The sequence below is a fragment of the Pterocles gutturalis genome, unplaced genomic scaffold (genome assembly GCF_000699245.1).
Source record: "Pterocles gutturalis isolate BGI_N339 unplaced genomic scaffold, ASM69924v1 scaffold49634, whole genome shotgun sequence".
Lineage (NCBI taxonomy): Eukaryota > Metazoa > Chordata > Aves > Pterocliformes > Pteroclidae > Pterocles > Pterocles gutturalis.
The window spans coordinates 3,359-18,162 of NW_010135092.1; the positions used below are offsets into that span (position 1 = coordinate 3,359).

The window sequence follows — 14,804 nt, forward strand, 5'->3', positions numbered from 1 at the left end:
TTATCTTATTTATTCAAAGATAAAAAGGCTAAGAGGGGAGGGGTTTCATCATCAGCTTTTTCATAGCCTATAGGATGAGCAATGGGTATTACTTAGATGGGAAAGAGGGAGAAGAAATGGTCTTAATCTGTCAAGCAAGAATTTTCTAACTTTTCTAAAACCAAAAGTTATAATAAGCACTGCAGATATGGACTTTGAGTTCCATATGTATCTGGCATATCTGGCAGCTGGTCATTTCATCATTCCTGGCTTACGTTCCTCTAAATGTTCCTGCTTGATCCTGCTTGAGATATATATATCTCTATGGCCTTTAGAATTGCAGGAACATAGTGTAGCACGAACTCAAGCAATGGTTGGTCATTGGTAGCACCACAGACGTTATCCCTTAAGTAAGGAGTCTCGTGCCTCACCAGGAAAGGGGCACTGTTGTAAAGCCTTCTACTGTCATAAACGTCATAAATGTGTTAACTGAAGCAATCATATGGTATAAAATCTTCACAAAATCTTTGTAGGTGATTACGTATATTTGTCGAAAAAACTACCTACATAATGACAAATGGCATATTGTATTGCCAGGGCATCCTTGGCTCAGGATTCGCATTAAAAGTGCAGGAACAGCATCGTCAGAAACACTTTGAGAAAAGAAGGAATCCAGCTGCCAGTCTAATTCAGGTAAATATTAAATCAGTGAGAAGATAATAGTAGGGAATTTAAAGTACATATTGGAGCAAGTTTTATTATTTCAATTTGGAATTTTTTGTGAAAATAATGTTTAACAGATTGGTTAGTTTAATGAAATTAGTTTGTTCAGTGATTGCTGTGTGTTGCCATAATTGTATATACAGCATTTCTATGTGTAGTTTTTTGAGTTTTTCTATCCATGCTGAAGAAACTAAGTTGAGGTTGTCAATTGCATGCCTGCAGTTAGCAAATTACTTGGAAAAACAGAATTGATCCATAGACAATCCAACTGACAGCACAGCACTCTTGCCTATATTGAGCTACTTTTCATCTACTACAGGGTTTAGAGAGCTCCGATGAGTGATACACTTGGTGAAAATGAAAAGTGTCCTGCCCAGAGAATTACTTTCTCTAGTAGTCAATTCAAAAGCTGGAAATCTAGGTGCCAGCAAGTCCAAAATGTCTGAAATTATCTGAAGTGGTTTCAGCTCCAGTATTGACATGATGGTGCAGATCAATGATTTAGAAAAAAAATTGTTTAAGCAAAAGTGGCATGGTATTTGTTAAAATGCTCTTTTGCATGGGTTTTTTTCCTTGACTTACAGTCCTAGTTTTAAATGAGAAAATCCTCTAAAGAATCATTTTGCACCTAGCTTTACTCTACTTGATGCACTGAAAAAAAAAAAAAAAAAAAAACTTTTCAGAAATCAGGGATCTCAGTAATTTTCTAGCATCCTAATTTATTTTCTTGGGATCTCAAGTGCTTCGTGTGTGTCATTTATGCTCTTTTTTTAATTCTGAAATAATAAATCCAAATAAAGAAGCTGAGCATTAATATACTAGAGTTTCATGATAAGTTCAGGATAGATGCCAGGCTGTCTTTGAAGCGTTATTAAAGTTCATAAATGTTTTCCATTATTACTTTTCAATTATTATTAAATGCTAAATATTTGAGATTTAATATTTATTAGAATAAATTCTTTTTGTATCTATTGTACTGTAGAATGACTGTCTGGGATATTTTCTAACACATATACTCTTATCTACTTCTTCCAAGTTTCGTTGCTAGAGGAAATACACAATAGATTTAGGTTTTGAATATACCTCTTCTTATTATTGTATGACAGTTCAACCCAAATATTAGTAAGACAGCATGCTAAGTAGATTACAAGTAGCTAGCTGACTGATTTCAGAAAGTGACTCTAATGGACAAAATCATTGTGAAAGGAACACAGTTGTGATGGGATCCTGTGATGAATGCTGAAATGTTCAGCATTTATATGTTCATTTTCATGTTCAGCATTTTCAGTGATCTGGAAGTTAATACAACATTGCTGATGGAGACATTTGCCAATGGCACAAGGCCTGACAGAATAAGAAAGATGATCACGGGCACACAGGAATGAACTTGAGGATGCTCTGGGTGACTTTAGAGGGTGGAATGATTCCTATCAAATGTCTTAATACACCAAATACAAAACTTGATCTAGAAGCAATTCAGATTCTTACAAGAGGCCTATATCCCAGTATTAGTGACTCTGGAAAGTATTTGATGAAGGATGAGAAACACAGAGGAGAAGGAGTGGGAAAGAAGAGGCAAGAGCTTCATACAAATTCCCAGTATGTTACTCCAGCTGGTTTATCACAGTCCTCAGATATAGAACCAGAAAGGTAACAAACAGGAGAATGCTGATACTACCACTGTGTATGGCGATGCTATGTATCAATTCGGCATCTGCAGTTTGTAAATGAGACTGGAAAACTGGAGAATGCAAAGAAAACATTGGAAAAAAATGAGAGAAAATTTCATGTTCATAAACGCAGGATGTGTCTGCACTGCATATCATTGTCTACTGTAACAGTGCCCAGACGTTTTTAAATTGTCTGTTGTAGATATTGATAATGAACTACCAGGGAATTCAGTGTGCTTTATCTTATCAGGATAACGACTATTTTCTAACCAGTTACTCTCTGGAATTAGTCTGTGCTAACTCCTTTGTTCCCATAGATATACTGTCTGCTAGAGCCTGTACCTGACTTAAAGATAGCTAAGGTATTGCTATGTAAAACTGAAATGTTTCATATGGACATACCTTTCTTCTTTTCTTTAGCTTATAAGAAATATTCAGTGCAAATACTATTTGAACATAAAAGTCCTGAGAGGAAGTACTGGAACGTACAGGACTATTTAATGTAGCAGACAGAAACATAACAAATATCCCTGGCTATAAGCCAAAACCAAAGTTTCAAATTAAAAATAATGCAGAGATTTTTTGAAAATGAGAATAATCAACCAATGGAACAATTTACAAGTAAGTGACAGGTTCTCCATCTGTAGATGAAGACTAGATGTATTTCTGGGAGATACACAGTAGGAAAACACAGGGTATTAGACTCCGTACAGTACAATAACACCTGTATGACACTTAATGGTTGGCAAAATACAGGAAGTGCAGATACTCAGTACAAATTAACATGGTTATGCTGACATCAGGGAAGTTTGTAGAACCAAGGACCTGTCTTACTATCTACATGTGGTTTTAAACCTAACTGGTGAATACATTTTCAATACTATGCATTGGTCGCTTACCTTTGAAATTATTTATTTTGCGTTTTTAAACATTTAGCAGTGTTTCAAACCACACAGGATGCTTCTCTATTCTTCTAAATGCTTTTTGTCTGGTTTTTGTTATAATTTACAAAATGTATCATGGCACTTACTTTACCTCAGACAGCAAGTTTGTGTGGGTGTCCCCTATGGACTCATCACAAATAAGTCACTGGGATGGCTTTTTTTGAGCACCTTTGTGTGCTGAATATCTTCTGGTGCTTCCACAAAGCCAGAAAAAGTGTACTGTGCTTCAAAGGAGTTTTGGTAGGTTTTTACTGGTGTTTCCTTAATTGACCTTATAGAGCACATCCCAATCTGAGCAAAATCCCCTCTCTCCATAATCAGTGCGGTGGCATTGTCACTTCATGTTCTTGGTTCCTTTGTGCTTTTTATTGTTTCCCCATACCAGGCTTCTTGGCGGTTTTATTCTACCGACGCCAGCCGAACAAACCTGACAGCCACCTGGCGATATTATGAAAGTATTCTTCCTCCCCTCAGGCATGTATCAGTGCTATGAATGATAAAAGAAAGCTGTGACTTGTATTGGTTACTAATCTGCTTTTCAATTTTTTTGTTTCATCCCCTGCTCCCTCTTGCCTTGTTTTTTCTTTTTTACCATATATCCTGCACGTAGTGTGTATGGCGTAGTTATGCGGCTGATGAGAAATCGGTTTCCATTGCTACCTGGAAGCCTCATTTGAAGGCCTTGCATACCTGCAGCCCTACAAAGTAGGTACAAATATGGCAGCTGATGCTGTTCTCAATGTCTGTTCAAGCTTATAGAGAATTACTATTTGTCTGTTTCGTCTTGTTTTGTTTTCTTAAGTCCTCTCATTAAAAATTTCAGCTAACAAATCAGATCAATATTATCTAGGAGCCTTCAGGACAGTGGGACAAATACAAATCATTGCCATTTGTCTGAGCACAGGTATTAGAAACATTTTCCAAAAAACCCCACTCATATGTCAAGGTTAATGTTTTACTGAGTTAAAAATTCTCTCCCATTGATTTAATGGTATTTTTAAGCTTGTGCCTCTATATAAGGCTATAGCTACAGATCTACCTTTGTGAGGGAAGAGAGCCTTGTGGTATTCTGCAGGTGAATGCATTGGGGAATTTGCTCCTTTTCGTCATAACTTCTGGTACATTCAATATTTCCTTAGGGCAAATTATATCCTCAGTTATACACACAGTGGAAGACAACTAAAAAGACCTGATGTCACGGTTTGGCAGACAGGAAATATTTGATTTCCTAGTTTGGGTGAGAATTCCCAGAGCACTGTCAGCTCAAGACTCTTCAATAATTCAGTAAAAGACTTACCAGAAGGTAGTAAGTTGACTGATTCAATGCGGGGCACAAATCAAGAAGTAAAAGATACTTGACAAAGATCAAAAAGGAGAGCACTAAGAGCCTTATGGGAAAGCTCTGATAAGCATCCTAACTGTTGTTATTGCAGACAGTGCAAGAGAATTAGTGGTTTCTCTCAAAGCTGGGTGATGAACATCCACATGACAGTAAAAAGGTAATAGTGTGCCAGAAAGCTCAGCCAAAAAGAGGTTTGGCTGGGTACCCAAAGCTGATCTTTGAATTTTAAAGAGTTGACAAGAACAGAGCCATAAGTAATCCATTACCATAACTATAATTCCAAAGTGCTCCAAACTAAAAGGAGCTTTTAGATTAAAAGTTACATGGAATATTTATTTTTGACATATACAAACAGGTTGAAGGCAACATTGGTATAAACTGATGGATATAAAAATACATAAATAATGAAGCTGTATCTCACCTAAAATATTCTAAAATATGATTGTCCCTCAAAAGTGCATCTACTTCTTATTTTAAATAAGCATATTGCTGTGCTTTCCTAAAATTAAACCTTTGTGTTTACCAGAGATCACTTTACCTAATAAGTGCCTACAGCTTTCTGTTATATATGTGTCAGCAATGCATTTTGCCTAAGTGCTTTGCCAACTCAGTCTGCAGTGGTATGTACTAAGCATGTTATGCATGTGTTAAAACAACTGAAAAGTTTATTTTTCAGAAGCACTGTAGTTAAGAGTGTTGCTTGAATGTTTTTGTGGTTGCAATGTAACATGTGTGTTGTACACTAATCAACATACCCATTTACATTTACCATATATCTAACATCATCTGTGACTAAGTAATATGATTACTATCTGCATAACAAGAATGTTTTTCCCTCGCACTCCCTGACCTGAAGAAAAGAACAAGGGGAAGCTTCTAGCAGGTTTGTCGTTTTCTTTTATTTCTTTTATCTGTGAAATCCCTGCTTCTTAATGGCTTTTAGATGTCTCAGGTTCTGTACAGTAGGTTCAATGAACCGTAACAGTTAACTGATAATGATCACAAATTGCATTTTTTTAAACTCATATTGGTAGACTAATGCTGCTGAAATTTGCTTCTTTTTCCCAGTTTTTGTACAGAAAAACTTAGCAATTTTTTGTTTTTTAACTTTGAGGGAGAGTTCAGTTCAAATAGTGGCAGAGTAGCGAGTGCAGCAGCCTCCCAAGACCCCGCCCCTGGGCAAGGATGTGGCCCCCGGCTTCTGCCATAAAATCAATGCTCAAGGTTTCCAGGAATCGCAGTGGAAGCTACAGGCATGTAGTTGAATTTGGCTTTGTGAACCAGCACACCAGCCCTCTGTTGCAGGGGCAGGACCCCCCTGATGGTGCTGGCTGGCTGTCACCTCGGCCAGGGTCTGTGCTGCCCTGCAGCAGCATCCTCAAGGCTTCCTCAGTGCCACGTTTCCCTGTTACCCCAACTTTCCTGCCGTCCCCTCCTAAAGAGCGTTTTGGGACATGGCAGGTGGGGAGAAAGCACCACAGTAGTTGCTCACCTCCTCCTGGCTGCAGGGTTGGCACTCTTGCACGGCCCTGTTTGGGTGGAGGGGGCAGCCTGGCATCTCTCCTTAAAAAAAAGCCCCACTGCCCCCACTGCTGCAGCACACAGAGGCAGGCCTTGGGACGGTTGTCTTTCCTGGGTAAATAAAGCCCTGAAGATGCACATCCTCAGGCAGTAAGAGGAAATGCTGCTCTTTGCCATACTTACAGCTCGAGTCCTTAGGGACAGGAAAGGACTCGGTGGCTACAAGAGAAATTACACTACCTCTGAAACCCATTAGGGATGGGAGTCCGCAGGTGTTCAGCAGCCAGCACTGCGGCATCAGCACCATCAGAGAATAGTGGAGGAGCAAAAAATGATGAAAAGCCAAGAAAAAAAGTGGCAGTGATGCATCAACCCCTGAAAGACATCTGCCCTGGAGTTGTACTGTGGTTCATAAGCTCTTCTGGGTTACTCAGTCAGGGGTGGAAAGTCTTCACATCAATTACCTGTGTCCTGTTCCACTTTCCAGTTACTCCTCTGGTGCCTGACTCCATCCTTTTCCTTGATGTACCCATAACTGCTGTTAGTGTCACAGTAACTCAAGGGGACTGGAATTGCTCTCAGATATCCCTCAAGAGCACTTCCCCTGTCATTTCTGTGACTTTTCATATACTTTACCTCCATAGGCTTGCTAGCAACATACTGATCTCATTATAAATTATTACAGCCTCATCAAAACTTTTTGCACTCACCAAACATATTTCCTGCTCCTTCAACAGCAAAGTTTAAACTGACTTCAGCTTTTTTAAAGGTGAGACTAAAGTTGCCGGTAAATGAGTATGTACCTCCAACACAGTGATTTGTGCAGAGGGGAGAGGTTATTCGCAGTTGTACCTGCGAGCACTTAAAGAAACAAATTTACTTAGAATAATTTACAAATTTACTTAGAATAATAAGTAGAATAAGTAGAAGCTAGATGCAAAAAAACCCCAACCCCAGCTGTCAAAACTATATTATGTGCTCCATGTTAGTGATAGCTGATGTGGTTGTCAAAGTACTCAATGATTTGGCCAGATTTTTTCACTTCATTTTCACTGAATGGAAGATGTTTGTCCCTTCAGAAACCCTTAACTAATACATGCAGCACTGCGAATTAATGTAGGTATAAAAATGAACTAGCCAACTCCTGAGATCCTGGTCTACAGTACAAACCCTACAGACCACTCAGTGCCTTTTACAAAGGTGTGTTTTGTCAGCGGCTGCTTATTGTTCTTCTGCTGAAATATTGCTGTATGTTTGTATGACTGAAAATACTTGTGGTGTACATGGTCTCTTGTGGTAAAAAATGTCAATGCAAGCTGCTGCAATGTACTTCAAGATAACTGCCCTCTACTACTTGACTTCTTTCTGACTGCAATGCTGAGTGACTTGCATGGGATGCTGGGTGAACTAAGTAAGCTGCTTCTTGTTTCACTCTGTAAATGAAGAGGTGTTTGCACAAGTACTGCATTGGATTGCTTTCTGAATATGCTCTTTGGTCTGTATTCCATTCTAATAACAGTGCAGAAAAGCTTCTATTACTTTAGGTAAAAGTTAACTATTTTCTTTCCTACCAAAATTACTTTTATATTTACAGAAATTAATTCTTGCATTTTGTCATGTATAGACCTACAATCTTTCATTAGGTAACTAAATGTTGCTGTGCATTTGAGTTGAGAGAATTGTGCTTGCGAGGCTGTAGACTCACACTGATTTTAAGAATAATGTTTATGTTGTATTTCTCAAAATATTATACACAAATATTCTAATTAATCATTTGTCAAAAGTAATGGTAGACAACCTCTCTAGTGTATCCACATTGTAAATTAGATATTTCTATAAATCAGTTCTAGACTTCTGCAAGTTCTTTTAAAAGCCTATATGTTAAATTCTCTGTATCTACAAATGCACACACTGAATGCAAATAATATTTATTTCTGTTCAGTTATACAACATGGCTGAAATTCTTCCAGTGCACGCAACTAGATCAAGACTGGTGAATCTCACAACATCCTGAGAGCATAAGCAGCCTTAAACTGTGTGTAGGACGTGCATTGGGTGTCCGCAAAGGATGAACGTCACCCGTCTGGTGTTGTAACTACTGAGCCTGAATACAAATTCCCTATTCAGACAACTCTCTCTGGTGCAATAAGGAGTTTTGCCAGTATAGGAGCTTGGGGGAAAAAAATCATCCCTGCTCTGAGGGAAAAAAGTAAATTGTACTCTGGAATTCTCTTCACCTCCTATATCAGATCTGTTTCTAAAAATAGATTTAATGTAAACTCTCTGCATGCACCATATGGAAAAGAAATTTTCAGTGGTGCAGAACTAACTTGAGGTGGAAAGCCTAATCCCTTACCTAGCAGTGGAATGCTTAGTAACATGGTCCTCTATCTCCCCTCACTCCTAGTAAGCTTTGTAGTAATAAACAGAAGCTCTTCAGGATGTACACCCCTCGGAAACATAGGTATTCAGCATCCTGCCTATTCACATGTTTGAGAATGCCAACTACCATCAGGTGCATGATTCATTTACTTCCCCTTCTTAGTGCTTTAAAGTTCCTTACTTCTCTAAAGGAGGTTTCTTGATTTATTTATTTTTTTAAGTGCTTGTGATTCCCCTTGTTGCTTGTTGCCTGCAATGACATTAAGACAATGGCAATAATACTGGTCTCATCTGGTCAGACAATTGCAGTGTGCAGCACGCCACAGTTTGCCAAAGCCTGGTGCCCCTTCTCTGCCCAAGACTTGAACTTTTGGAATGCATTACCCTGCAGAGATCTATAACTGGGCTTGAGTATTGGGGTAAAGACATTTCCCCAAGTCCAAGAGGATTTTTATAAGCATGGCAGTTGAGTTCTCAATCCAATAATTAGTGGGAATATTAAGCTGTAACATGCTAGGCAATTTCAACAGTCAAAATGTGCAATTGTTGTTGAGAAGAATCCCCTTGGACACAGCCCGTGGAAGCTGTGCCTGCAGCCTGTACTGGAAGGTAGAGGAATGCATGTGAAATCAACCATCTGCTTCAGCTGAATTCAGTGGAAATTGTCTCTCTTACCAAAAATGGTAATTCCTAGATGGATGGATCTTACAGAGAGAAACTCTTGATTTAGAACTAAAGCTTATTGCATTTTTTTCTCACTTTTTAAAAATAATTTAAAAGACAATAGAAGTACAGAGTGATGGTAAAAAATGGAGATAAAAAAAAGTTTCATCTGGAAACTGTTTTGAAAAAGAAAAAAATACACAAAACACATGAACTTCATTTATTTTTTTTCTGTTTGACAATTGAACCTTAAGACATTATGTCCCTGAAATTCTTGTTATTACTCATTGAAGGTGTGAGACAGAACACTACATTTCTTGGGTTCATGCTCCTAGCATGAGACTGGTGGAGAAGTCTTGAATGTTTGAACTTCAGGCCTCACCGTACCATCCATTGTATTTGCATTTGTTCAGCTTAGTTTAATTTCAGTAAAGGTGTCACTAGGCTTGGTAAGAATTAACATCTGTATTTATTTGAAGTTAACGGCTGAAAGTTGTCGCGTACATTAGTTTGCTGTTGTTTGTTATGGGTGATAATTTTTGTCAGTTTTAGCTTCGGCCTCAGCTTGAGAACCAAAGCATTTCCCCCCACCCTCAGGCCCTCCAGTTGCTTCAGATTTATTTCAATTTCTTCCTATTCCCACTTCCACCAGCCTTCTCACTCTGAAAAGCTGAAAAACAAATTGTAAATTGTGACTAGTAGCAAGCAGTCGTGCTGCAGGTCTGAGGCTGAAGCAGGGCAAAAGACAAACTTGACCAGAAATGCTGGAAGGTAGGCAGGGAAATAGGGGAGTGGGACTGGAAAGCAAAGAGATGTTCACTTCACCCAAAAGTATAGTAAGATGGTCTATGGAAGACAGACAGAGCTGTAAGTACAGGAGAAAAAAGCAAAGGTTGTAGGCATTGATCAGTTAAACCAAAATCTTTTAAAGTCTAGGCATTTGGTCCAGCAGGGAAGCATCCCTTCGCCCTGCAGTGAAGCTACAGTGACCTCTAGTGTCCCTAAACATCTATTCCTTCATGAATCAAAGAGGGGAAAGACAGAATATAAAAAAGAAGAAATGAGAACTAGAAAGTCCTTTGCCATCCCAGGGAAGCCAACGGCTCAGGCACGTGCTGACAGGAGGAATGGTGGTAAGATCCTACAACTGCACTTCCAGAAGGCAATAGAGAAAAGTCACTTGCTTTTTTCCCAAAGATGCCAGTTGTAATTAATCTCCACTAAAAGATGCTTCAAAGTTCCAGTGTTATCAATATGTATATATTCCACAACTTGCAACCTGCAAGAATAGAGGAGCAATAGGTCCAAAGAGATTACCGTTGCCAAGGAATATTGTAATAGAAAGCAAATAACGTGTATATACCAAAGTGGGAAAAATCATGTAAGGTACAAGAAATGATGGACAGACACGTATCTAAAAGAATGCAGAGATGACTGATGATAGCTGTGGTTCTCTCAGATCCTGGTCATTTAGGTCTGATTCAGGAACCTGTGTAATTTCAAAAAGCATTTAGACACCCATTTCTCGGATTCTTTCTCATGGGTGTTTTCCTTTTTAACCAAGATTCAATTGAAAGTTTGGGATACCTGAATTTCCAATGGCCATTAATGGGTTTACATTAATTCAAGGGGTTTCCTTTGGATATCATGTAAAATACAGAAGGGGGGAGAGAAAAATGCAACAGGCTAGGTCCTGCAAGCAGTGAAGGATTTTTAGCATGCCACTGGAGAGTGCTGATCCAACCAGCATTAATTAAATCAGAGTAAAGGGCCCTAAGGGCTTCAGTGGCTACTGATTCAAGTGCAGAATACTCAAAGATGCTTGAAAGGGCATAAGATTGTCTCCACTGTGTATCTCCAACACCATCACTGCTCTTATTCAAATTCTTCTCATGGATTTAGTGATTTGAAGAGTGCACAGAATATTGTGACAGAGAATCAAGACCCAGGAACTATATAGCCTATAAGGAATGGGACTTTCACTGTGGAGAAAAAGCCTGGTCAGAATGCCCTCAAAATGTTCTGATTCAGTTATTCCTTCATGATTTTTTATTTATCATGTTTAGCAGAGCCCTTTGGCAGTGTGCTCCCAAGACATCAGCTCTCTTCTCCCGGGCATGAATTCTCCACTGCAAATCACACAATTTATGCCTGCACTGAGTAGGACCCAGTGGCGTCAGGAACATTTCCCACCAGTCTCAGAATAGGAACAGGGATCCAAGAAGCGAAGAACTGCTATAACCACTGTCTTTGGAGAAACTCTCAAGATGCAAAATAGAGTTTCCAAGACACACTTCCTTCAGGGGCTGCGTTTCTCTTCACGATGCAGCATCCTCTGCATGGACCCTTGGCATGCCATTACATTGCCCTTGCTACAAAGCAGTTTGTTTGGGTTTTTTTAAGTATGAGGTCTGCATTTTAAATTCATATTTTCATTCTCAGAGTTATGTTTTTGAAATGTCTCTAGTACAGATGAAGTGTCTACTGTTCCTTTCACCATTGCCTCATTGCTTTGATTTGGAGAACTAAAGATATTCAGATTAAGAAGCTATTGTGTACCATTCAGCTTTTATAAATTAAATAACCATGTGTACAAATAATTTGAAGGCAGCCATTGCTTTTGTTAGTACAAATTAATTGTCAGAACAGCACATGTGCTTTTTTTCATTTTTTTTAATTTTAATTTTTGTTTTGGAGTTAATGGGTTTATAAAAAACATGGTCCATACCGATCATTTTTATGGCTGTTTTATCAATCTTCCTTTAATTTTAATTAGCACAACAGGAAGAGAGCTGTCCAGAAACTTTTTTATTCTAAGATTTGTCAACAAGAATATAATTTGATTTCATGCTTCAATAGGAAACACAATTTGAGCCATGAGTTAGAAAAAGCACAGGGAGCACATGCTGAAGAATAATGTCTATAATAAGAAGTCCATTTTGATTCTGATGCTAATGCTGTATACTATGACAGTGCAATAATGTGGTTAAAAAATATTTTACAGCTCATATTTTCATAAAGTTTTAGATGCAAAAGATTCCTGAGCTGAAATGTAATTCAGTCTTGAAATGTAATTTTTATTGAAATTAAATTTTAGAACTCATTTTTTTTTTAATAGTAGGTTCTGTGGGTCTTTCATATTGCATATGCAACAGCACACAGTACTGCAGGTGTGGGTAACAATTTGCAATGGAAACAGATACATTTCCAGCACCATAATGTGTTTATTTCAACAATTGCTTACTTTGGGCAAGGGAAGAAGGGGATTACATTCAGAAATTATAGTAAAGGTATTATTTCAAGTGATTCAACATGCCATATAGAAATAGATTTATCTAATAATCTTTCTATTGATGTGCTCGGTTTTTAGCATTCTTAAAAATTATCCCATTATAAGCTTCCCAGCATGTGCTTTGCCTGCTACAAACTGCATCCTTTCTGCTCTCAGTGATGTTTGTATTGAGAATGAAATGCTATGCTGTGATATGCTATGCTATGCATGGACAAAGATATCTGATTATATCAACATTTCACAGACACAGAAGTTCATAACTTCTTTCCACTTCATATAGTTACATATTAACGCTGTATTTTGAGAGGGCAGTAAGTTAAACATCTAAGACCTACGTAGTCCATGTTAGCATTAGTTAATTAGCTGCAGAATTCACTTCTGTTGAAAACATCTTATGGGCACGCTGAAGTTAAATGCAAAGACTTTGAGAGTACTAGAAAGTGTCTTAACTTCAAGTACAACTGTAATTTGCACATAGACAGTCTCTGCTATAGATGTTTTAAAAGCATGCCCAAAGCCTATGCCAGGGCAGAAGGACTGCAAGACCCAGTAACATCATACCATGAGCAGCTACTGCATTGCTCCCATCATCTCTCCCCTTAGAAGAACAGGACCACTGATCAAGACAACCATTCCCTTGTACAGGCAATTGAACTTAACCCTGTAGATAAAACAAGATTTCCAAACCTTGGTATCAGGCTTCCTTTCTGTTTTCCCTTTGTGCCTTCTGCTACAGGAAGAGAGAAACAAAGGCAAAAATGTTAAATTATGAAAAAGTATAGGCAGATAGCCACAGTGACCCCAGGATACTTGTCAGATAGGTTTGAATATGATCGAACGTAATTTAAGCACTGGGAAGTAAAAAACCTACATGTCCCACATTTAGCTGACTGGAGGGGAGGGTTATAAGAACAGGAGGGAAAAAAATCAGCTTACAGTTGGCCAGCTGTAAGACCATAGGGTCATCATTGATCCAGCGGTCACAGTCATGAGCTTGGCTGGGCTCTTGTACCTGTCCTAAAGTGCCTGTCCAATACCACCTGCAGGTAGTCAGCTCCCAGCTTCATCTCCAGCAATGACTGTAGTGAGCACACAGCATATCATTGCATTTCCATTAATTGGTCATCACAGTGTTTCTTGGATGTTTCGTTAATTTTGGTTTTGTCTTGTCCAAGTAAGTGCTGTAACAAGGAGTTCTGGGTATGGGTGATCACCAACAATGCATATGAAATGTTGGCAGTGACACATTTTGAGAAAGCACGAATATACTAACAGTATTTTTGCCTGCTTAAAAACAAACCAACTCTACATGGCATGCAGTAATAACAGAATACATTTTGTTCTTGGAGATGGCCAGAAATGCACTGAGCTGGGCTGACTAAGATGAAAATAAACATATTTAAAAGTCAAGGAATAAAAAAAAATCTTAGAGATTAATCTGTAAGAACTGGGTGAAATTTGTTTCTCTTTGTTAATTTTAATTTCCTTCTCAAGGTTACTCTGCACTGTAAAATAGACTGCCATTGATAATGCCTCTATCAGAAAACAATTACATCAAATCAGTTTCATTCCCAAATGAAATATATTCAATGAAAATAAAAGTGTGTAAGAAACAGATTCATATCCCTGAGAATTTTTAGAAATTATTTCCTAATATCATACGATAGAAAAAAAAAAGGAATGGAGGAACTATGAAATAAAATACATTTCTCTTCACAGTCAAAAGCTAAGTTTTAAGGAGCGAGTCCGGATGGCCAGTCCACGAGGTCAAAGTATAAAGAACAGGCAGTCTTCAGTTGGAGATCGCCGGTCACCAAGTGCCGATATTGCCACCGAGGGCAGCCCAACCAAAGTCCAGAAGAGCTGGAGCTTCAACGACCGAACCCGCTTCAGGCCCTCGCTGCGGCTGAAGAGCTCGCAGCCCAAACCTGTGGTCGACGGTAGGAGTTTTTCATGCCTCATGTGCTGCTGCCAGCCTGCTCATGCTCTTGCACACCTGCCCTCTGAATGCAGCTCGTTTTTGGAAAGCAGAGAGAATCGTTATATTGGGGCAGAGATGCTAGAAAGCTATAGCCTGCCTCAAAGGGCATGCTGATGGGATTTTTTTTTAATAAGAAATCTTGTGTCAGTGGTGCATAGGGACCAGCTGGTGGAAAAGGGGGTCACTAGGGAAAACTGCAGGTGGACTAAATGCATCCCAGGGGTTTGGCTGCAGCAGCTTTGCTGTTGCGGCCCCTTTCCCGCCCCTGGGCACAGCTGCTGCCCGGACCCGCTGCCTCTTGCTCGGG

General features: G+C 38.9%; 1 protein-coding gene across 1 annotated transcript in view; it reads left to right on the forward strand.

Moving 5' to 3' along the window:
* Positions 1–14,804, forward strand: part of LOC104467841 (potassium voltage-gated channel subfamily KQT member 5-like) — a 39,006-nt gene that overhangs the window by 995 nt on the left and 23,207 nt on the right. Inside the window, exons 2-5 of the mRNA XM_010081778.1 lie at positions 577–672; positions 3,927–4,021; positions 5,515–5,541; positions 14,236–14,456. Of these exons, the coding sequence (XP_010080080.1) occupies positions 14,267–14,456 (190 nt within the window). The 5' untranslated portion in view covers positions 577–672; positions 3,927–4,021; positions 5,515–5,541; positions 14,236–14,266. The remainder of the gene's footprint in view (positions 1–576; positions 673–3,926; positions 4,022–5,514; positions 5,542–14,235; positions 14,457–14,804) is intronic.